The sequence below is a fragment of the Mirounga leonina genome, unplaced genomic scaffold (assembly GCF_011800145.1).
Source record: "Mirounga leonina isolate KUSES-001 unplaced genomic scaffold, KU_Mleo_1.0 Mir_165, whole genome shotgun sequence".
Taxonomy (NCBI): Eukaryota; Metazoa; Chordata; class Mammalia; order Carnivora; family Phocidae; genus Mirounga; species Mirounga leonina.
In genome coordinates, this window is record NW_023270415.1 from 54,103,475 (window position 1) to 54,127,985 (window position 24,511).

The 24,511-nt window shown below is 37.0% G+C and overlaps 1 protein-coding gene across 1 annotated transcript in view; it reads left to right on the top strand.

Moving 5' to 3' along the window:
- The first annotated feature begins 10,589 nt into the window (after positions 1 to 10,589).
- The window catches only part of PKHD1L1 (PKHD1 like 1), a 151,106-nt gene continuing 137,184 nt past the window's right edge, over positions 10,590 to 24,511 (top strand). Inside the window, exons 1-5 of the mRNA XM_035011768.1 lie at positions 10,590 to 10,739; positions 12,519 to 12,608; positions 20,873 to 21,017; positions 22,253 to 22,361; positions 23,383 to 23,440. Coding sequence (XP_034867659.1) covers positions 10,667 to 10,739; positions 12,519 to 12,608; positions 20,873 to 21,017; positions 22,253 to 22,361; positions 23,383 to 23,440 — 475 coding nt within the window. The 5' untranslated portion in view covers positions 10,590 to 10,666. The remainder of the gene's footprint in view (positions 10,740 to 12,518; positions 12,609 to 20,872; positions 21,018 to 22,252; positions 22,362 to 23,382; positions 23,441 to 24,511) is intronic.

A 24,511-nucleotide genomic window follows, 5' to 3' on the forward strand; every position in this document is an offset into this window, starting at 1 on the left:
CTTGATATGGAGAGAGAGAATGACAGAAAATGTGAATCTAAGGGAAGGAAGGGTATACTTATCACAAACAGGCTTGAAATTTTTCAAAATAAAAATTTTAAAGGAAGTAATGGTCACAAATCTCAAATGAATACTTTTCACTGCCCTGGAACTCCACTACACTTCCCTAGTATACACTTCCCACTCCCCAAAATGCCTGTTTCACATTCCTCTCCCAGCTAACAACACTGCTTCATGCTTTACCAGGGAACAGCAACAATCAGACAAGAACCCAGCATCAGCAGATGACCAAACCTAACAGCCTTCCTGAATCTGGACCCAGACTTCCAGACTTTCTTCCACTATTGCTCTGAATCCCAACACTCTCTCTCAGTAATTTCTCTCCTGAGGTTATTCCTCTCTAGACTTTTCCATCAGAAGTTTCTCCCTGTATTGCATCAGCCCTAACAGCGTAATGTGGCCTGGTATCTTGCATCTTTTATAAAAAACCATGTCTTGGTCACAGATCTCCCTCAAGGAAGAGCCCCATTTCTTTGTTCCCATTCAAAACAAGGAAAGCTGCTTAACTGATTTGTCTATAGGTACTGTCTCCACTTCTTCTCTCCCACTCACTCGCTCAATTTGGGGTTATGGAAATTGTCATTCCACTGAAGATATTCATGTCAAGGTCAAGAGAAAGCACTACCTTAATAACCTCTCGGCAGCATTGATAACAAATGACCACTCCTTCCTCAGACACGTTCTTCTCTTGATTTTCATGTTGCAAAACTATCCTACTTTTCTCTTAACTCACGGCTGTTGTCTCTGAGTCTGCTAACTTCTCTTCTTCTAGACTTTGGATTTCTCAAACCCCAATCATGTGACCTAAGTTCTTCTCTGTCTCAGGGGTTCTCGACTGTTTCGTGTTATTTGGCACTCAAGTGAAGCCTATCAGTTCTGTCTAATAATAATATATTTAAGTGCACAAAATAAAATTCTTAGAGTTACACAGGAAACTATATTAAAATATAATTATAAATATATTTCCAAATAAATGCATGATACTCATCTTTATTAACACAAAAATAAGGCAATGCATTTCAAATATAGGTAAGCTTAAAATCATGTCTTATTTTCAAAATAACAATTTAAAAGCTACTTAAGTTATATCTTAACGTGTATAAGAACATTAAATGTGAGGTGGTGTTCAACCAGACAATCTGTATTATGTATATACGTATACATAATACATATATTATGTTGGACATTCCATCAATTTCAAATTTTTGCTTTAATGGTTATAAGTACTGAAAATATTGATTAGTTAAGATACATATTTTTTTGCAAATGGAATTAAAGCTCCTTTAGCTCACGTTGCAAGGCCAGGAAAGCTTGTTTCAAAGAACACCAAGATTCTCAAAGGTTTTTTTGAGTTAAATTTCAACTATAATAAGATTTGGTCCTAAGATCAAAGAACATGGTCTAGGACAATACCTTCAATAGAGTTTATATCAGAAAGAAAAGGACTGTGGATCTTTGGTTCAGCTTTAATACTATCAAGATAAAAGTAACTTCTGAAAGAATCCTCAATAGTTTCCAATTGTCCATAGATTTCCCTTTTTGAAGAAATCGACAGTCATCTGAGGATGAAGCACCTACTGCAGCATTTCAAAGTTTGGCATTCCTGACTAGTTGCTAATCCTAGAAACTATATATATATTTTAAAGTAGAAACCACAATGGACTTGAAATGAAAGCTTTATCTATTCATGTGGTTAAAAATAACTGCCAGGTGAGCCAATTCATAGATAAATCATTTTTTTTTCAAAGTGTTCCAAACGTGGAGTTTCTTTTCTTTTAGAGAAGTTAAAGCCAACTGTCCTTAATTCAGACATGCATTTAAGTCTTGTTCTCTGGGAAATTCAATGGACTATTTGGTAAAGCTGTACTTCATATTCTGATCCTGTTTTTGACAAATTTATAAATTCAATTATTCAGAGTAATTATCAGAGGATAATGTTGATAACTTTTATGCTTGTTGGTAAAGCTTCTCTCAGGATTGTAAGAATAGTCTTAATTCCTAGCACATGTCTGTGTTGAAAAACAGAAAGTGATGACATTATGAGGTGCTTCTTTTCCCATGAAGGTAAGAATACTGGGTATATTACATTACCAAGTATTACTGCAATCATGGGAGGACTGTAGTGCTTTTTTTCCAATTGAAGTTTTGTTTGGAGAAATAATCCTTATAAGAAAACAGAACAATAAAACAACTTTTCACATCTTTGAGCCTCTCAACGGTCTTGGTCAGTTCCAACAGAGACTCACAGACTAAGAATTCTTCCAGCCACATACTCCAGGGGAACAGTAAGGCGGGCAAGTTCCTCCATTGCTTGTTTCAAAATTTTACGATATTTTTATAATTCTACCCTGAATGAAAACATTTGACTTGAGAACCTCTCCTAGATTTCTGTTGGTTTGCAACCTTGGGAGCTTCCAGGTAAAATCTGAAATTAGCCTCTCTACATGGAGGGCAAGGAGAGACGGAAGGAAGGGGCAGACCACTCCAGATTAGTAGGCGGAAGTTTTAATAAGCAAAGGAACTTACACATGAGGCTTGTCTTGGGTAGCAGCAGAACAAGTAGATTTCTGTACTACCTGCTGGAATCTTAAAAGTTTATATGGAGATCTTAACTGGGTTCAGTCATGTATACAGCACAGACGGTCTCAACAATGCCTCGTTCTTTGGAGGCTGTGTCCCTGTTCCCACTGTTCACACTGTTTCAGGGACACAGAAATGGTGGGCAGAGTGTGCATTCCAAGGTTAGGGGAGTGGGTCAACTGGTGGTCACATCCTCTCCATCACCTGCTGCAACAATTTCATCTGTTCCAGTTCAGAAACCAACTTGAACATTTTCAGTGAATATGGCTGAATTAGAGTCTCTCCCATTTTATAGGAGAAAAAAATAATTTTGTTAAATGGAAATTCCATTTTGGAAGTATCCTAGCTTTTCATCTTGAGATTTTCTTGCATGAAGAAAGTGCTATTTGTAAGAATTTTTACAAATAACACTGTGGTGGCACGATCCATGAAAGAACTAATTGATGAATATGACTTCATTCAAATTTAAAATTTCTGCTCTGCAAAAGACACTGTCAAGTAATTGAAAAGACAAGCTACAGACTGGGAGAAAATATTTGCAAAAGGCATATCTAAAGACTGTTATGCAAAAATTTATACAAAGAATTTCTTAAACTCAACAATAAGAAAACAAACAAATTAAATTAAATTAAAACATGGGCCAAAGACCCCACCAAAGAAGATATACAGATGGCAAATAAGCATATGAAAAGTTGCTACACATCATTATTTCATCAGGGCTATGCAAATAAATGAGATGCCATGATACACCTATTAGGATGGCCAAAATCCAGAACACGTCAAATGCTGGGGGAGATGTGGAGCAAGAGGACTTTTTTGCTTTAATGGTTATAAGTACTGAAAATATTGATTAGTTAAGATACATATTTTTTTGCAAATGGAATTAAAGCTCCTTTAGGAATGCAAAATGGTACAGCTACTTTGGAAGACCGTTTGCTGGTTTCTTATAAAACTAAACATACGGTAAACCATGTAATCCAGCAATTATCCTCCTTGGTATTTACTCAAATGAGCTGAAAATTATATCCACATAAAAAATGCACATGAATGTTAATAGCAACTTTATTCACAATTGCCAAAACTTAGAAGGAACCAAGATGTCCTTCAGTAGGTGGATGGATAAATAACCTGTGGTACATCCAGACAATGGAATATTATTCAGCACTAGAAAGAAATGAGCTATTTAGCTCATTAGAACCTAAAGGGATACTACTAAGCGAAACTTAAATGCATATTACTAAGTGAAAGAAACCAATCCGGAAAAACTACATACCGTATGATTCCAAATATGTGATATTCTGGAAAAGGCAAAAGTATGGAGACAGTAAGATCAGGGTTGCCAGGGATTATGGGGAAGGAGGGATGAATAGGAGGAGCACAGAGGATTTTTAGGGCAGCAAAACTAGTCTTTTAAAAAAAAATTTTTTTTTATTTAAATTCAATTTAGTTAACATATAGTGTATTATTACTTTCAGGGGTAGAATTTAGTGATTCATCAGTTGCATATAACACCCAGTGCTCATCACATCAAGTGTTCTCCTTAATGCCCATCACCCAATTACCCCATCCCCCACCCAACCCACCTCCTCTCCAGCAACCCTCAGTCTTTTTCCTAGAGTTAAGAGTCTCTTATGGTTTGCCTCCCTCTTTGTTTTTATCTTATTTTTCCTTCCCTTCCCCTATGTTCATCTGTTTTGTTTCTTAAATTCCACATATGAGTGAAATCATATGGTATTTGTCTTTCTCTGACTAATATCACTTGGCATAATACCCTCTAGTTCCATCCACGTCATTGCAAATGGCAAGATTTCATTCTTTTTGATGGCTGAGTAATATTCCATTGTGTGTACATTGTGTGTGTGTGTATTTTTTTTTTTTTACAATTTTATTTATCTATTTGAGAGACAGAACATGAGCAGGAGGAGAAGCAGAGGGAGAGGGAGAGGCAGACTCCTTGCTGAGTGGGGAGCCTGACACGGGACTCAATCCCAGGACCCCGAGATCATAATCTGAGCTGAAGTCAGATGCTTAACTGACTAAACCACCCAGGCACCCATGACAGTGATGGCAGGGGGTATATGGGAAGTCTTTGTACCTTCTGCTCTACTTTGTGAACCTAAAACTGCTCTGAAAAATAGTCTATTAAAAAATGACTATATTGGGGCACCTGGGTGGCTCAGTCGTTAAGCGTCTGCCTCCAGCTCAGGCCATGATCCCAGGGTCCTGGGACGAGCCCCGCGTCGGGCTCCCTGCTCAGCGGGAAGCCTGCTTCTCCCTCTCCCACTCCCCCTGCTTGTGTTCCCTCTCTCGCTGTGTCTCTCTCTGTCAAATAAATAAATAAAATCTTAAAAAAAAAAATGACTATACTGTAGCCTTTGTGTCTCATCACATTTAGTACACAACTAATGCACTAGCATCTGAGGCAGGAAGAGCATAGTTATGTTGTTGTGGGTCTGATAATTCCTTTAAGTAGTGATGAGCATAAATGATGTTTCAAGATCTCTCCAACAATTACAATATTATATGAAAATATCTATGATTTCCATTGATATCATGGATCCAACAACACTACTGTGGTTTGTCGTCTATATTAGTAATTGAAGGGAATGCAAAATGAAGCTATAATTTTTTCCCCATCCAAGTTCATAACCCTCTGCCCTCCTGAGATCTTAGCTGCTCTTATGGCTTCAATTCCATCTATACGCTGCTGAATAATTCCACATTTTGTTTACTTAACTTGATGTTTACACTCGGTCTCTAAGAATAGATAGCGTTTATTGAGCCCTTACTGTATGCTAGGCACTATTATAAGCATTTTACATTTACTAAGTCATTTACTTCCCCAAAACAACACTATCAGTTAATGTTCTATTCTCATTTTATGTAAAAGGAAACCTGAGGCACAAAGATGTTGAGTAGTTGGTCCAAGGTTTCCCCGTTACTAAGTGGCAGAGTGAAGCATGGAGCCCTGGAAGTCTGCCTCCAAAGCTCGTGCTCTTAGCCTGTAAGCAACCCTTCTAATCAGCACCTCAGACTCAAGTTGGACAAATCAGGCATCTGGATCACCTACCTTAAACTGTACCTCCTCCAGGCTTTGCATATCATAGTAAATGATGCACCATCCACCTAGGCATTAACATCCCAAACCTAAGATATCCTAGATTTCCCTTACCCCACCACTAACCTATATCCAGGCATCTGCCCATTTCTTAACAATTCCAATACTTCCTTTCTAATTCCATCCTCATCACCTCTGGTCGAGACTGCCACAATAGCATCCTAATCAGTCTTGTGTCCATTCTTGTCCCCAATATAATCCCTTACCAAGAGTGCACTCTTGATGCACTCTTCCAAATCTACTCTTTCCAAGATTCTTCACGAGCACTTAATGGCCTCCACATTTCTAGATGTTGAGGACCAAACTCTTGCAGTTATATTTTACCCCCTCCTTTTTCCTCTTACCCTACATACTCCTTGTCAGCAAATCCTATCAACTTAGTTCTCAAATATACACACAACCTGACCTCTTTGCACTATCAACACTGTTACCATCCAGGTCCAAGATGCCATTATTCTTGCCTGGATTATTTGCATTTATCTCTGAATTGATCTCCCTGCATCTGCTCTTGCCCTAGTTCAACAAAATAGCATCTGGGTGTTTCTTTGAAAACATAAATTTTAGCTTAATATTCTACAGTGGATTCCCATCTCACTCAGAGTCAAATTCATGATCCTGCATGATTGGCCCCTCCTCCCATTACTTCTCTGACTTTGTGTCTTATACCACTCTGGCTTCCCTGCTCCTTACACATCAAATACACTCCCTCCTCATGGCATTGACATTTGTTCTAAAATGCCTGGAATGCTCTTCGCCCAGATGTCCACGTGGCTAAGTAATTCCCTTTAGACCTTTAGATCTTTACTCAAAATTCACCTTCTCTGTGACAACTTCCTGGTCTTCCTATTTAAAACTGTGTCACAGGGGCGCCTGGGTGGCTCAGTCGTTAAGTGTCTGCCTTCGGCTCAGGTCATGATCCCAGGGTCCTGGGATCGAGCCCCGCGTCGGGCTCCCTGCTCTGCGGGAAGCCTGCTTCTCCCTCTCCCGCTACCCCTGCTTGTGTTCCCTCTCTTGCTGTCTCTCTCTCTCTCTGTCAAATAAAATCTTTAAAAAAAAATAAAAAAAATAAAAAAATAAAAAAATAAATAAAACTGCGTCACACTCAGCCCCACCCCCCACCCCCACACATATATGATATTCTTCCTTGCTTATTTGTTTCTCTCCAGCATGTATCACTTTCTAACATACTATATATTTCATTCACCTATCTTATTTATTGAGTATCTCCAGTAAGAATGTATGTTCTGTGAGGAAACAGATTAAAAAAAAATTACTGCCCAATTTCTACTGCCTACCATATTGAATACTTGTTGAAGGCATACTAAGAGAACAAACCTATTCCTACAGGTACCTCAATTTGTTCATCATCTCTCACAATTAGGTCTAGATTCAAAATCAGTCTCCCATGCACAGCTCATTTTCCAAGTTAAGTGAATTCACAAGTGAACCCTTTATGCCTTCTAGCTCTGCGAGAGTTCTTACTCTTTATCACTTTCTAATTGCTTTTATTTATTTTTTTTAATAAATCGATTCCTTTTTTAAGATTTTATTTTTTTATTTGAGAGAGAGGGAGAGAAGGAGAATATGTGCCCACCAGGGGGTGGGCAGAGGCAGACTCCCCACCAAGCAGGGAGCCTGACATGGGGCTAGATCCCAGGACTCTGGGATCATGACCTGAGCCAAAGGCAGAAGCTTAACCAACTGAGCCACCCAGGTGCCCTTCTAATTGCTTTTAAATCGAAGGATTGACAAATTTATAATCTCTCTTTTTTTTCATCATCAAGGCAAGCAGGACCAGGCAAAATAAAAATGGGGATTCCCTCATTCAAAAATTATTAAGGATTTCACAATGGTGCCAGCAGAGCATTAAACAAAGCATGGGGTCTATGAGACTACACATGTCATGTGCCCATGATGCTGGCCCTAATAGCGGGGTTTTGTTAAAGCTGGACTTTTTTTTTTTTTTTTAACTTACAAAAGCATGGAGTTTAGTGATCAGGAGTTGCCTTTTCATGTCCATGGTCCATGATGAATCTGTATTATAAAGGTTTAAATATTCTAAACACTAATATAATTTAAATCATTAGTTATATAAACTACATAATCACTTTTTCTGGTTCCAAGTTGACTTTTTGGTTATACAAATTTCTATCTAGTTATAATTATTTATTGTCACATTATCCCATCCACTTATGTTAATAATTTAAGGTAAAAAATACCACTGGTGGGATCTTTTGCTAGACATTGACTTATCATATAAATAAGCACTTTTAAAGGGAGAAATGTTAAAGATGCTCATTCATTCAAGAGTTGAGTAAAAATCTATATATGCAAATTATAGTGCTTGGCTTTTTAAGAAATTTAGGCATTATATGACAGGAAAGCAGGCTTTTTGCTGAAATATCAACTTTTCTAAAGCCAATTAGCCAAATGATCAATTTGCTGAATGACCAATTTGACAAATTTGTCAAATTAAATGAATGTAATTTAACATAACAGCTTGAATGAGTTGGTGAAATATATGGAAAAATTATACACACATTTTTAATACTGACTATCACAATTGGATTATGAATTATATATGGATATGTGTATATTTTATATATATATATACTTGTTTCATACTTACATATATATATTTATTCATACATATAGAGTTAACTAGTTATATATGCATATTATATGAAACATATATAAGTTACATATATAGTTAATTGGTTATAAGAAGACTAGCTATAAAGTAAGTAAAGATATCTGAAAGGGACTACTATAATCTGGAAGGGACCATGTCATTAGTATGAATTAAGTAGAAAGATGAAATAGGACAGAGTGGGAATAACCATATTATATACTAAATATTGTATGACATTTTCTGGTTGATATACTCTGAGGATTTGGTAAAAGAATCTTAAAAATATTAAAGGTTTGGCAAAACAGTAATCAACATAAAAAGGTTCCTAATCACTTATTAATATATCCAAAATGTAGAACAGTTTTCCTCTTTGTTATAAATAACATGGATTCCTTCGACAGCAAAGTCTGCCTATTTCAATGGTTCCTGATTAGAAACCACTCCAGTATATGACATGGGACAAAGTTTTTCACCTACTTCTGATTTATTTCATAGTACCTTTGAATGACATTTCCTACCTTTTTAATACTAAAAACATTTAAAATATTTTAGTATTATCTCACCTATTCTTCATACTGTTTTAATTTATAAATTCAAAAGCATCTGAAAAAATCAGAATTTTGAATTAAATTGCCCTTAAATTACTTTTTAATGAAATCATCCAAAATTTAATTTAGGGCAACTTAATTTAATCCTAATTTGAAAGCATCAGAAAGAAATAAGAATTAACCAAATAATTCCAATTTTTATTCCCACATTACATTTTATTTTGGTTTTTGATACTGAAATACATACTTCTACACATTTCACAGCTAATAACTTGGAGTGAATATTTTTGTTAATGCTGCTAAATAATTCTTGATAAAGTTGCTAATTATTGCACTACAACATTGCAGTCTTTAAATTTAGTAAATTTGGCAAATAGTTAATCAGCAAATTGGCATTCAGCTAGCTGATTTTCTGCTAATTGACCTACTTCCAGATAGAGGAGGGAAGGGTGAGTAGAACCTGCAGGAATACCAATTTTCAGGAAGAAGATGTAAGAGAAAAATATGAAATAGAAGTGATTGGAGAGGTAGGAAGAAACCCAAGCCTCTTCAGAGGAATGGAATTTCAAGAAGGATGTTAACAGTGTTGCATGCTGCAGAGTTCCAAGAGTAAGAAGTTCAGTGGTACTTTGCAGGCACTATTTTCGGTAGGGTGGTGACATGGGCAGTCAATCTGCAGAAAATTATGAGATGAATGAAATTAACCAAATCTAATTAACCTCCAATGAAATAGATATCAACTCTAGAAGAGCAAGGACCTAATTTTATTATTGTAGAGTTCTCTCTTCTATTTATACTCTCTTCCCTCCCAACTAGAGTAGTCCGATTTGGTAAATACAAGATGCTGAGTTAAATGTGAATTTTAAATAGCGAATAATTTTTAGTATAAGGATGTCCTAAGCATTGCAAACCCTCACTAGAAGTATGCTAAATTGGGGACAATGGAGGGGGTAAGAGCACTGTCTCTGGAGTCACTGCTTGAGTCCTCACTCTGCACTTAGTTATATGGCCGTGGGTAAGTTACTCAAACGTTCCGTGCCTCAGGCTACAGCTTGGAACAACGGGATAATAATAGTAATCGTAATTAGTAGTAATAGTAACAGTCCTTTGGGGATTATTGTGAGTTGAAGTCTCTAAAGCATTGGGCGTGGTGTTTGGGACAGGCAGAGAAATCAATACCTATAAGTATGATTGTCAATTAAGGGAACAGCCCTAATTTATATGAATGTGAAGGGGGGAAATGTGTGGGGTTTGTGTATTGGATGGACTTGCAGGTCCACCTGGGGACAGTTAATAGCCAAAGCATGCAGGCAAATGAAAGTATGTAGGCCTAGAATTTTTAAAAAAGGGAGGGGACGGGATTCACGGACAACTTGCCCACTGATCCCTCTCACCAAAAGGAGTGGAGTCATTACACTTATGGGGACAGCCTTGAGACGTCAGGACCCAGGTTTGAGCGTGGAGGTCTCATGACCATCTGATGACCACAGACCGGTCGGGGCCGGTTCGGTTCTCCAGCGCTGGGGAGTGTATCTGCGTGCAAATCCCGGAGGTGCAGCGGGACCGCCCGGGGCGGGGCGGGGCGGGGCGGGCGGCGGGCGGCGGAGTTCGCCCGCGCGCGTTGGAAGAGTCGGGCGCGCGTGCCAGTCGCGGTCGGCGAGCAGAGCCCGGCGCTGGCGGAGGCTGCGAGCGAGCGGCGCGCGCGCACTCTGCGCGACTGACGCGGCGATGGGACACCTGTGGCTCTTGGGAACCTGGGGCCTCTGGGGGCTGCTCCTGTGCGCCGCAGACCCCCGCGCAGGTAACTTATCCGGGGCGCCAGGGAGGCGAGCAGAAGTCTGTGCAGACGCAACCCCTGCTCCCGGGGCCGCGGGAGAGGAGGGACTGACTGCCTGGCACCAGCCCTGCGCCAAGGCTGCGGGTGCGGCTGCATGGCGATCGTGGGGACCTCTCTGGGACCCGGGACCTGCAAGGCAGGCCTAACAGACAGACAGAAGAGAAGAGGGATTGCTCTTAAGTCGTTAAGAGTTACTGCTTGAATTATGGAACCTCACTGCCCCCACCCACAAGTGGCTCAATTGAAAAAGACACAAACTTGGCTGGGGGTGGAGGTAGGGGACACAATCTGAGTCCGCTCTCTTCTCTTCTTGGGTGCCTTTACCCCATCGAAGGGAGGACAGTGTCCCCCAGTAGGACAGGAATGGTGTCTGTGGCTGGTGTCAGCCCCTTTAAGGGGCAGCTGCCCTCTGCCTTCAAAGTAATACCCAGGAGAGGGTTAGAAGAGACTGATAAGATAGAAATTGGAGTTGTCCGTTGAGATAAGGGAGGATGAACCTGAGATAGGTGGAGAGCAGCACGGTCTTGGAGATAGGATCCAGAGTCCTCGCTGGAGTTTCCTGCTCTTGGCTGCTCGAAGTTATAAATGTCCCTGAAGCAGGATCAGCCTTGGAACTCTTGGCAAAGTCAGACCCGTAGTACAGAGATATTTGAAGTCCATGCTAAGCTTTTTGCGGGCAGGAATGAACTATATGATTATAATTTTTTAATCTTTTCTCATACATCTATTTCAAACAGTCATTTCTATAGCGCTTCTTTTTGTGTCCACTTCAATTTTTCCACCTACTTTGAGAATTGTTACTGAATCTAATAATTACCAAATTTGTACAGCTGAAGCAGAAAACAAACCCTTTTAGCCACTGTGTATCTTTGAGTTGTCAGAGAAGCAGCTTGCTCACTCTTGTGTTTTGCATGGGCTCCTCCCTCTTTCTGGAACTCTTTCTCTCTCCCATAGTTGGTCCAATCCAGCTATTCATATTTGCCCTCCAAGATGCAGCAGGGACACCCCTTCTTTGAAGAAGCTAGTAGGACCCAAGCAGTGTGGATGAAATGCCCTTTCTTGGTCACCCATGACCTCTGTGCTCTCTTGTCACTCCATACAGTCTAAGCTAAGCTTTTGGAAAGTTGAGACTGTTAACACATTTTTATATCCCCAGGACCCATACACCGTTCGTTGAATGAATTAGTGACCATTAGAGTAAGAACTTACTATCATCAGGAGGCTAAAAAGATCCCAGAAATTATCTTTCCTGAAGTCTTACTCTGTCACAGAAAACAATTTCTTCTTAAAACACACCATTAGCTTTTGTACCTGGACTATTCTCTTCCTTTTCATTTATTCTTTGCATTTCTTATGTGCTTATAAAATGAATGACTTATTTCTCCAGCATTGTCTGCTGCTGTGTGGGCTGCTAACTGTAGTTATAGACCTGCAGTTAGTTGAGCAATACATGAAACTAAGGGTTTAATAAATGTTTTATAATATGACAGGTAAGAATGATGAAAATGATCATGGATTATTCCTGCCCTTTGTGGCACCTAAGGTAGTGCTTTGCTATGATTTATTTCCCTGTCAAGTCACTGGTTAGTAGTAGAACCACAAATAAAATACGGTGTATTTACTTTCAGTCCTATAACCTTCATGATGTTTTTCTTACAACATGGTTAAGATGTGGTACCGAATTTGCTGCTTGAATTGAAGTACTTGACGCTTTTACCTTTACTGTGTTTTAATATCTTTCAGATGGCTCTAAAATAATTCCCAAAGTCACAGAAATAATACCTAAATATGGCAGCATAAATGGAGCGACAAGGCTGACTATCAAAGGAGAAGGTACAGTTGCCTTTTTTGGGGGGGGGAGTCAACGTTGAGGTATCTTAAAGACTATTTCACATTTAGACATTTATGGTTTAAAAAAAAATCCAGAAGAGTTATTTCTCCATTTGCCCAGAGTAGTAAAACTCTACCCCTTTGACAGCTAACAAAATCCCCAAGAGTCTCTACCATCTGAATTCTTATTATAATTACTTGCTTAATTTAACTCCCAAGATCTGGATTATAATGACTGAATTGAAAGAAATGTCTTTAACCCAAATTTGCAATAATTTGCTTTGTTCTTCATGGGTCTAATAACATTTAATTTATCTTTATATGAAATATAACATTTGGGGGGCCTTGGAGGTAGAATGTTTAAAAAGAGGGAATGATGGAGAAATAGAATGTTAATGAAGGCAGAAAGGTAATTGAAAACAAAACTTTGGATCCCTTCTCCTGCCACACAGTCCTTATCAAATGCTTCATCAAAGCATGGGTTATGTATGACTCTTTCTCCTTGCCTGGTCTTGGGAGGAAACATAGCAGGCAAGCAGTGAATTTATTTAATGAGCAACTCTTCCTAAGATTAAATAGAAATATGTGGTTCTTTTAGCCCTAAGGTCTTCACAATCTAAATAATAGTATTCAGCTTATGAATTTTTGAAGGATAGGAAAGAAAAATATTTAAATACAAAAAGCTATTATTTAGTCTATAAAATCAAAAGAGAAATGAGGTTTTTGGAGTTAGAATCGACAGAGCAAGATATTTAAGTATTCTGTCAGATATATTGAAATGTCTTTCAATACTTCCAAATAACATTTCTGCTGAATGCAATCTCACAGTGATACACTTAAAATGGTTTATGCCTCTAAATTGTGAAGAATATATTTTGGATTGAAGTTTGGTTGTCTTTGTCATTGTCTAAACACCCAAAGGCAATGTATTTGTTAAAGACTATTTTAAAAGTGTCTTTATCCATAGTTTCCTTATATTGTGAATTGCTGTTAAGATAGTGTGCTTGAAAGCTATTAGGTTTTTAACAGAGATTTAAAAGCCTTGAGAAAAAGGCCCAGATTAAAAGAAAACAAAACAATACAACCACTCAGCTGTTTATTTCTGCCTGGAGACCTAAACTCTTTCTGATCCAGGACCCATGGAGTTTAAGTACATAGACCCAGATGGCCCTTAGTTATAAATACAAAACAAAGCATTCTATTCTCAAGGCATTTTGGAAGAACATCTTTATGAATTTAGCTCTAACCTTTGCTCTTTCATGGACTTTCTGAGTCACAATATATCCTTGTCACTGGTGTCGTGGTGAATTTCTAGTGTTCCTATCTGTCTCAATTTCTGAATGCTCTTGACAGAGAATCATACAACAGTTAAATCCTATTGGAATGGCAGATATGTGCATATCCCCAGCCTGATTTGTCTTCCCTCTTCTTGCCTTAACCACACATTGTAGGTGACTAAGAATGTGTTAGCATATGTCTTTTTCAGAGGCTGAGTCTAAATACTATTTTATATAGGTTTTCAGGGCCCATGATATTTACAGAATGTGTATAGAGCAATGTAATTAATTTACAAAACACACCAGACCTCCAAAGCTACATGAATGTGCTACTTGAACAAAATTTATTTGGAGGAACTACATTCACATAATACATCAGTGCTGTCTCGGACCCACACTTCATGTTTAGAATTGCATGCAGAGCTAATTTATTAATCACTCAAGAAAATTTTCTAAATGGAATGTAACTACCAGATGATTACTTAAATAGTGGTCCCATATGACTATAAAAAATGTTTTATTTTTGTAAAAGTCATGATGTAAAAATTAAATGTTCTAGAAATGTTTGACTTAGAAAGTGAGTTCTCTGAGATTCCACCCTCTGGAAAGATCTGTTAGTATTTTGGTGTATCCACGTGACTTTTGGCCATTTCCAACATATCATATTCACTTTTACAGGCAAAAATTTGCTACTGCATCACTTTGTTTTAAAGGCTGTGCTTCAGGAGCCAAAGCCATAATTTTACAATTATGATCCCCAAGTTAAAGTGTTTTGAGCACTTTATTTCCACGATCATGGAAATGATTGTGTCTCCATCTAAGAGGACTGATTTAATGAGGAGTGTTATCATTTTGATTATTAGTTCTGGAGTGTTTCTAACTTTATACCTGTATTTCTCAACTGTCTTTCTAATAGTTCCCTTTACTTAAAAAAAAATCAGTAAGATGGAAGGAGTAGTATTTTACTTTTAGTTTTTTTTTTCTAGATATTTCACTATTGCATGTTTTTATCTAACTGAAGTGTTGAATGATATATTTTTTATAATGTTATGGAAAACACAGGGACTTTGGTCCAGTCTGACTGGTTTTTAGTTCCATCCTTGCCCTTCCAACTCTGTGACTGGGGCAGGTGACTCCCCTAAGCCTCGGCTTCCTCATCAGTAAAGAGGGATATTAATTCCTACCTGTTGGGGCTATTGTGACTATTGAAAAGGATGATGTATCTAAGGTACCCATAGATATTATCTGTTCCATAAATTAGAGCTACTTTATTTTTATCATTTTGTTTTATTTTTTATCATTTTTTTGTATTTATGTTATAGGTTTGGTTTCATTCTTTAGGAATCGTCCTTCATCACGCTGTTCTTTTCTTTCTCATTGTTTTTAATGTTACAGCTTTTTGAGTAGGTTTATACTCTCTCACCCCTGCATTTTTTTAACTAGAGAAATCCAAACAGCCTGCATGGTACGTGGCAACTGCTGGCTTCAATGACACAGCATTTTCCATGATACCAGCTCAGGCTGCTATCAGAAGAACCAGGTTTGTGTGTCTGGCAAGTCTTGTCTCCAGTGTTTCTGCAAAAGAAAAAATACATCAACATGCCAGGAATTTCCATCTGAAGCCTCAACCTTTTCTGTATCCAGGGTACACCCAACCCTTCCTGTAATCTTTGTGCTTTGGAGTACTTCCAGAGGTATCTTCTTTATACCCAATTTTTAATTTAGAATTATACTTTTTTATTGGACTTCTTTTTAGAGATGATTCCTTTGTATTGCTTTTTAACTCTTTGGAATTAGCTAAAAAATTAGAAATATTTCTATAGTTTTTTTAAGCAATATTGTAATGAGAATATTTACAAATCTTAATGATTTGGCTCATGTTTTTACTTCTGGGAGATAGGTCTATATATATGACATAAATATGATGTAAAAAACATATATGACATACATATATGACATTAAATATATGTATGTGACATTTAAATATATATATGACATTAAAACAACTCCTAAGCAAAAAACAGTATCATCTTCTGTTGGTTTTGTTTTTTACAATTGTATTTGTCTCAGGAATGCTGAAGAACAGATCTGTGTTGCTGTACCAATTTTGTGACATGTGCCTAAGAGGGAAATAAATACATGTATCACATCCTGAGCCATCCCACAAGTAAAACTTTCCATACTTTAGTTAGTTGCCAACAGCCCTTCTGTGTATTTCAAACTCAACATGAACACCAAAGATAAGCAGAAGTTGGCAAAAGGAAAGAGCAGGTTTACAAGTAACTTGCTTCTCTGTGTTTTCCTGTATCTTTTCAAAATTCCATTTTAGCAGTAACTGCTGTCCTAGAATCAAAACTTCAGATTCAATGCAAATATCTTTCACATGTTAAATTGATGCTTATATTTGTACTTTAGCCTATATTGGATGAGTTCTGTTTGGTTATGGTTTGAGCTTAGAGGAAGAAGTGGTGTTTATTAAAATCCCTACCTTTTGTTGAGTTTCTGCTTACTTTTTCTACCTAAAAAGGATAGGAGAAGAGCTAAGAACATAGGGCCTGGAGGGAGTTACATATGGTAATGGCTAATAGCTTTATAATGTATGTTTTTAAATATTGTTTTTCTCCGAATTATCATAGGTGCCAGGTTGACATCTACAACCTGGATTCGAGTCCTAGCCACCCATTTATTTCTGTGTTATTTATCAAAAGGGATGTTAACACTGAACTTAAATTTCAGGATTTTTATGACCGATAATAAGAGCAAATATCAACCGAGCTCTTAACATATGAGCCAAGCACCATGTTATGCAATATAATAATCCTCATTTTGTCTTCCTAACAATCCAATAAGTAGGTGATTATGGTCATTTTCTTTTTTTTAAAATATTTTATTTATTTATTTGAGAGAGAGAGAGTGAGAGAGAGCACAAGCAGGGGGAGTGCCAGAGAGAGAAGCAGACTCCCTGCTGAGCAAGGACTCTATCCCAGGACCCTGGGATGACCTGAGCTGAAGGCAGACGCTCAACCGACTGAGCCACCCAGGTGCCCCTAGTCATTTCTCTGATGAGAGGACTAAGAATGAGAGAGTTCATATCTAAAATTTGAAGGCCCAAAGTCATACAATAAGGACATGCCAGACTGGGATTCGAATCCAGGACATTAGGGTTCCTTTAAAGAGCACCATCCCAAACAAGCAGCTTTACTAGAGCTAGAGTTTTAGGGGCTTTGGCATTTGATGAACATCTGGCACAGTGAAGTCCTTAAACTAGGCAATATTTATGTTTTTAATGGACCTTTTTAGAATGCTGAAAATGTTCAATAATTAAAAAGCAATCACACAACAATTCAGCCACTTTAACTATTAAAGGTTATTTAATGTGAGCACATAAGGTAGTAGTGATTTTTTTCTGAAACATACTGCAAAACTTCTTGACAATTGAAAGTCAATACCTAATATTTATTTATTTTTTCTAACATAAGTAATATATATACATAGAATTTAGAGTTAAAGCTACATCTTTCCTGGCTTACTAATTTTAAGTTTATTATTGTACTGTGGAACAATATGCACTGTAGATAATTAAGTTCTGAAATTCAAATAGCTTATAAATTTACATTAATGACATGGATGCAAAGGAAAAAGTTTTTGTAATTTCAAAATATTGTTAGTCATCAATTTGGCAATAGTGGTGTTTTAATGGTAAGCACTTGCGATATTTAGAGAAAAGTAACATTTAAAAACACACATACTTTTACAACTCAGAATTTAGGAATTTTAGATTTTGAAGTGATCAAGGCAAAATTTGTTTATTTACTAACTTAACTTTAGTCCAGAAAATATTATAACATTGACAACTTCATAGATTTACTCTGCATATTAGAATATTATTATCTTTTAAACATTTTTATTAGGAGAATATTTAATTATAGGATTTACTCAATGGAACAGTATCCAATTAATCTTTTTTTTTTTTTTAAGATTTTATTCATTTGACACAGAGAGAGAGAGACATAGCAAGAGAGGGAACATAAGCAGGGGGAGTGAGAGAGGGAGAAGCAGGCTTCCCGCGGAGCAGGGAGCCCAATGCGGGGCTCGATCCCAGGACGCTGGGATCATGACCTGAGCCACCCAGGCACCCCAGTATCCAATTAATCTTAACCATAGGTTTTATTTCTAGGGTTTATTTTGAAGTTGAATGTTGTTCCAGCAATATAAAATGCTTTTATGTGGCATAAAATTACTTAATGGATATTTAACTACTTCCAAATCTAGTTTTGAATTTTCATGTATTCATAGTAAGATTAAAATAATCTTCATCAATTGAAAAATAATTTTTTTCCCTCTGTTTCACATCATCCATTTCTCTGGTTCTGTTGAATCGCACACACCCATTAGCATGCAAACATAAGTCTATTTCACCAACCTGAAAAAAGGCGAGAGCAAAATCATCAGGCTTCCTCTTGCTCCACACCCCCTTCTAACTACCACCCATGTCTCTGCTTCCCTTGATAATAAAACTCCCCCAGAAGGTACCAGTATTTGTTCTCCTCACTGATTATCCTTCAATCTTCTCTTGACCCCATGCCAATCACTGAAACAGCATCTTCTCTGCTGCCCCTTGTCTATACTCTCAGAACAGCAGCTAGGGAATCTTGGAAAGTGTAAGTCATATCATGCCATGCCTCCGTTGTGAAGCCTCCAGCGCTTCCTCACTCAGAAAAATAATCTGAATGCCTCAATTTCTGGTCTCATCTCCTACCACTCTCCTCACACATACTTCTTCAACCATGCTTGCTAATTCTTGAATCCAGAAACATGCTCCCACCACAGGGCCCTGTGAACAGCATGTTCCCTCTATCTAAAATGCACTCACCATAGGTATTCTCCTGGCTTACTCCTTCCAGAAGGTTTCCTTGACCATTTATGTCACATGCCTCCTATATTCCAGGAATAGGGTTCGGAGATGAGAAGCAAGAAAGTCCTGGAAAGAGGCACGTGAAGGTGGTATGAGCACAAAACATGCAGATCTATGTCTCAAGTTAATTCCTACAAGAGAGGATCCCCCACAGAGGAAACAGAAAAACCAGGTTGATTGAATGACTCGTCCAGGAGCTTCTCTCTTTGGCTCCCTCAAATCTTGTACAGCAGGCCCAGGAGCAGAGGTGCCACAGGGAGCCTCCATAAAATAGTGCCTCAGAACAAAGAACACATTTTATAGTGAAAAAGTTGTGATTATGGGCACATGACCGCAAAACCTGTGTCACTCTGAAACATGTGGGCTAGTAGAATGAGGGAATGGTCTATAAAAGGCAAGCCTAAGATACCAGCTTGGGAACATCTTGCGGGATGGGGTGCCGGCCTCCATCATATGCCATATGCCTTGACCCCATGGCAGATACATGCTATTCTTTCCTGATAGACAGAACACATGGAGCTGGAAGTGAACGGTTACTCTCGGTCATTATCACTCCCAGTGATCTGGAAATGGCATCTGTGCTTTCTGTCCTTGCAGTTTTAGATTCTGCTGGATTTGGGTCTGAGTTTCCAGTGAGAGAATGCTTTTGCCAGGGATCCCTATATGGGCTCCCACTGAACTGAAACTACCATCACTAACTGATCAGTTTGAATTCATCAAACATAATTAGTAGCCTACCAGAGATAATCAGTTCTGATGATCATGAAGAGGTAGGGTTGCTTTACCTAATGGAGATAGGGAAGAATATGTCTGGAATTCAGGCTATTCCTGGGGGTATCTCTTGGCTTCCATGTCCAGATGACTGTGAATAGGTAATTATAACAACCATAACCTAACAAGGGTAAAGCAGCTAAGGGCTCAGACCCTCAGGTTGAAGGCTGGTGTTGCTCCATCAGCTTAAGTGCTGGTTAAGGGTAAGGAAATCTACAATGGGTGGTAAAGAGGGGGTATGGTGAATATTCATTATAGCCTCAGGACCAGTTGTATCTTGTCCCACTAACCCTCTTGTATTAAATCTTTAGCAGAGCTTTTGGCTGGTTACCACCTTGGAGACTTGATACTGGATTATATTTAAAATGTGGGGCATGCGCATGTCCATATGGTGTGAGGAGTCAACTGTAAGAGATGCCTTTTATATTCAGCTTCACAGTCTCTTGTTCTCACCTCTAATTCTAGCCACAGCCATGGCAGATAGTCCCCCATAGACTGTGACTCAGTCTATGCTTGCAGCTCTTGCCTTCTGTTCCCATAGCACGTCTGTCTACTGTCCCAGTAGACAGGGCTTCACCTATGCAGTGACATGGGACATTGGAACCCCTATGGCATATGGGCATATGTGCAGCCTGAAAGTGCAGGAGAAGCTATTTCACCTGGAGAACCCCCAACTAATGGGGACAGGATTTGATGAAGAGATGTTTGATTCTTTGATTCCTAGAGGAAGCCCATATTTTCCTTGGGAGTTTCCAGCAAGATTGTGCTCCATCTGTGCTCACAGCCCAGGTTTTCTTTCCTCAGGTCTTATTCTCTTTTCTCCCAAAGGGGTCACTACTCAAATAAATCATATGCTTACAAGTCCTCACCTCAGATTTTCCTTTATAGGAACTGAAGGTAAAGATCCCATCCCTTATAAAATACTGTTCCCCTCATCTACTCTTTCTATCCCATTGGGCCTCCTTTTTTACATAGTAGTTATCCTCAGCAGACATAGCATCTGACGGGGAGGACGGGGAGAGTCTATTTTCTCCAGCCTCCACACCCTACCACTGGAATATAAGCTATTCAGTTCTGCGCCTGGCAAGTAATAGGTGCTCAAGCATTACTTTTGTGAAGAAATGAGTTGAAAGTGAGTTTTTAAGCTTCCAAAAAGGATTACAATCATAAGGATAAATATAAAATAGGTTAACTGCTTATGTCAGTACTATTTCTTATTATTTATTGATGATTCAATACTGAATGACAATTGTGAGATCTTTGAAAACAATTCCAGTAATAATTCAGTGTTTTTACTTTTCCAGGTTTTGCTCAAGCAAACCAGTTTAACTATGGAGTTGATAATGCTGAGTTGGGAAACAGTGTGCAATTAGTTTCTTCTTTCCGATCAATTTCTTGTGATGTAGAAAAAGATTCAAGTCATTCAACTCAAATTACGTGCTATACTAGGTATGTTTTATAGTATGTTTATTAAGAGCATTTTTATCATACACATATTAGTATTATATAGTTTTTTATATACTCTGGCCATTATAATATTTTCTGAAGATCAGCTGTTTTTTATTTCATGATGTTTAGACTATTTTATAGCTTTATTATATTCAGTTGTAATGTTCTTTCCACATATTGGCACAATAAAATAAACTCTATATCCTCCCCCAGGTTATTGGAGCTATTATCTTATCATTATTGATCTATTTCAGAAGATAAATGGCTACTATTAAATTGTAATGATGCTCCTCAAAATATCAAAATTATGCTTTCCTGTCCAGTTTGATTAATTTCATTCAAAATCTTGACATAGTCATTAAGATTAAAGATGATCATTTTGTATAGTGACATTTCAAGTTCTTTACCATCAGTCCAAAATGATGTTTGTTATTAACAACTTACAGGAAAAATTAATCATTTTAAATGGCAACTTTTATTTTATTTATTTATTTATTTTTTAAGAAATTATATCTTTGAGCCCTTGGAGGCCTTTTTTTTTTAAATATTTTATTTTATTTATTAGAGAGAACGAGAGAGAGAGAGAGAGAGCATGAGAGGGGGGAGTGTCAGAGGGAGAAGCAGACTCCCCGCAGAGCAGGGAGCCTGATATGGGACTCGATCCTGGAGTCCAGGATCATGACCTGAGCCGAAGGCAGTCGCTTAACCGACTGAGCCACCCAGGTGCCCCAAAATGGCAACTTTTAATAATAAAACAGGTGGCGCATTTTCCAGAGGATTTCATCTTTATCAAGCTTGTTGGCTGTTTTTCAGCAGCAAAAGCTTTCTTAGAGAGAAATTTGATCAGAACTTTAAAAAAAAAAAAAAAAGCATAACATAACTGTACCAAGGTGATGTATTATTGTTTTAAATGGTTATTCCTACGTTTGTTATTGCATTTGTTGTCCTTTTCAGTAAGCACCAGTGCACTTAGAATAAGCATTTGCCTGAGGTCCATGATGTTAGAATCTGCAGTACAGAGTTCAAGAGGGAGATCCTCCATAATCTAGAATGGAATTCTAATAATTTAGAATTCTAATAATATAGAATGGAATTTAGCTGTACATCAATTAGAATTTTAGACACTTTTTTTTTTTCAAAAGTGACTTGTAGTCTGGGGCAGTATTTTTCCTTAATAATATACATTAAATAAAAGGGTCATTGCATTCCTTACATGTTCTCCATTTGCTTTGCAGAGCAATGCCAGAAGATTCCTACACTGTTAGAGTCAGTGTGGATGGGGTTCCTATTACAGAAAGTAATACCTGCAGAGGTCGCATCAACAGCTGGGAATGCACCTTCAATGTATATGGGAATCTCCTCTTTTACTTTTGGATGATCAATCTTGTGCTTGCTTTCTTGCTGAATTGGGCTTTTATTTTTTAATTTTATAGATTGTTATCTATTTCCACACTAAAAATACACTAGCATGTAGCGAAGGATAACTTCATTCAGTTTTAATTATTTTCTATGGTAGTGGAATCCCTTTTATCATTTCTTGTTTCCCTCTTTAAATTAATTTTATTAATGAATTAAATTTTATACATTAAATTTTTTTCTTGTTCACACTATTTTTTCTCTTTCTCCATTTCTACTCTGAGTTTGATTTTCCTTTTCTTCATTTTCAATAAGATCATAACTATTTTTCTTTTTTTTATAATTTCTAATGCAATGAGATAAAATATGATTGCACATAGCATAGAAGTCATTCAAAATTTAGTTACCCTATATGTAGATATTTACAATAATACATTTCTTCTAAGGACCATCCCATGTATTTTTTAAAATTATGTCTGTCTATCAAAAGTATTAGAGTTTCCATCACCCTTGTGGGCTCCCTGGGATTCTCCTCTCTCCCCATTCCTATTTGATGTCACAATTCTTAAGAATTATACTTGCATTGCTCTAGAAAATTATCATTAGCTTCATTACTAAAGCTTACTCTGATGGACTTTTTCCAGGTTTTGCTTCTGTTTTGCAATGTGCTTTGTTATTTCTTCTCCATAGGTTTAAATAAAAGAAGACTTTCTGTAATTTTATTCCCCCAAATTCCTAAAAGTTGTTACGAGAGAGCCTTATTACTAGGGTTTGACTTACCCTGATAACAAAGGAAGATTAAATATTAAAATTCCAAACTAAAAACATTGAAATGAAAGAGAATTTTTAGTGGGTAAGGAAAAGATCTTGAATAAGCAGAATAATAATATTCTAAACTTTATTTTTTATATGTAAAAAGAGGTATTTTGACAGTCATATTGTAGGATTATTTAAATGTAAATCATGTAAGAAGCAGAGATACTAGCTTATTGACAGTATTATTTTACAGGCAAAAAGTTTCAGAACCCCAACGATAAAGAGCATCACACCTTTATCTGGGACTCCAGGTCTGTTATATGACAGCTGATATAATATCTTTTTTGGTTTCTGGTCATTAATTTAATTTTTAGTATATAAAATTATTATATCTGATAATTTATAAATAATATATTTCTGATTATACAATAACTCCCAATATTATTTCAAAAAATGATTTTCAGTGATTATATCTGAATCTGCTATAAAGTATTTTACTATCCCCCTATTGGACATTCAACTGGCTTCCACTTCATTACAGTTATAATTATACCAGTTTATAATCCCAAAAGGAATATGTGAGAATGCCCTTTTCTATAATCTTGACAATTTTAGGAACTAATTTTTTCAAGTATTTATATGAAAAATATAGTAGCTTATTTCTAATTTTTCCAATTCTTGATTTATGCAATTAAATTTACTTATTTATGTATATTTATTGGCCCTTTGTATTTCTTCTTTTATAAATTACTTATTCATCTCCTGGTTTAATTTAATGCTAGTCAATTTTTTTCCATATTAAGTTATAAGAATTCTTTATATTTTAAGGATATTAACTATTTATATATCATATACGTGGGAAATATTTTTTAATTTACCATTTGCTTTTAAATTTTATTAATGGTTTTTCCTGTCATTTGGACATTTTTAATTTTTTAAATTCGATCTATAGATTTTAATTATTGTTATTTCTTCCTTCATTTTTATGCTGTAGAAGGCCATACCACCCCAATTATATAAGTATTATATAAATTTATACTTATTTTCAAGAGTTTTTATGGTTTTATTTTTATATTTAATTTTTATTTCTCCTAGGATTTATTTACTTTTTTGGCATAAAGTCAAGTCGGAGCTTATTTATTTTTTCAAATAGATCATTCATGACCCAGGCAATATTTATTGAATAATTCATTGTTTTCCATAAAAAACTTCTTTAATTTACAAATACTTATAAATATTGATTTAATACTATACATACTCACTCATGTTTTATTGTATTTGTTAGAACTTTCAGAACAGTGTTAAACAATAGTCATGAACATGGGATATAAATGTCCAGGTCCTGGTTTCATTAGGAATACCTCTAATGTTTTCGTATTAAG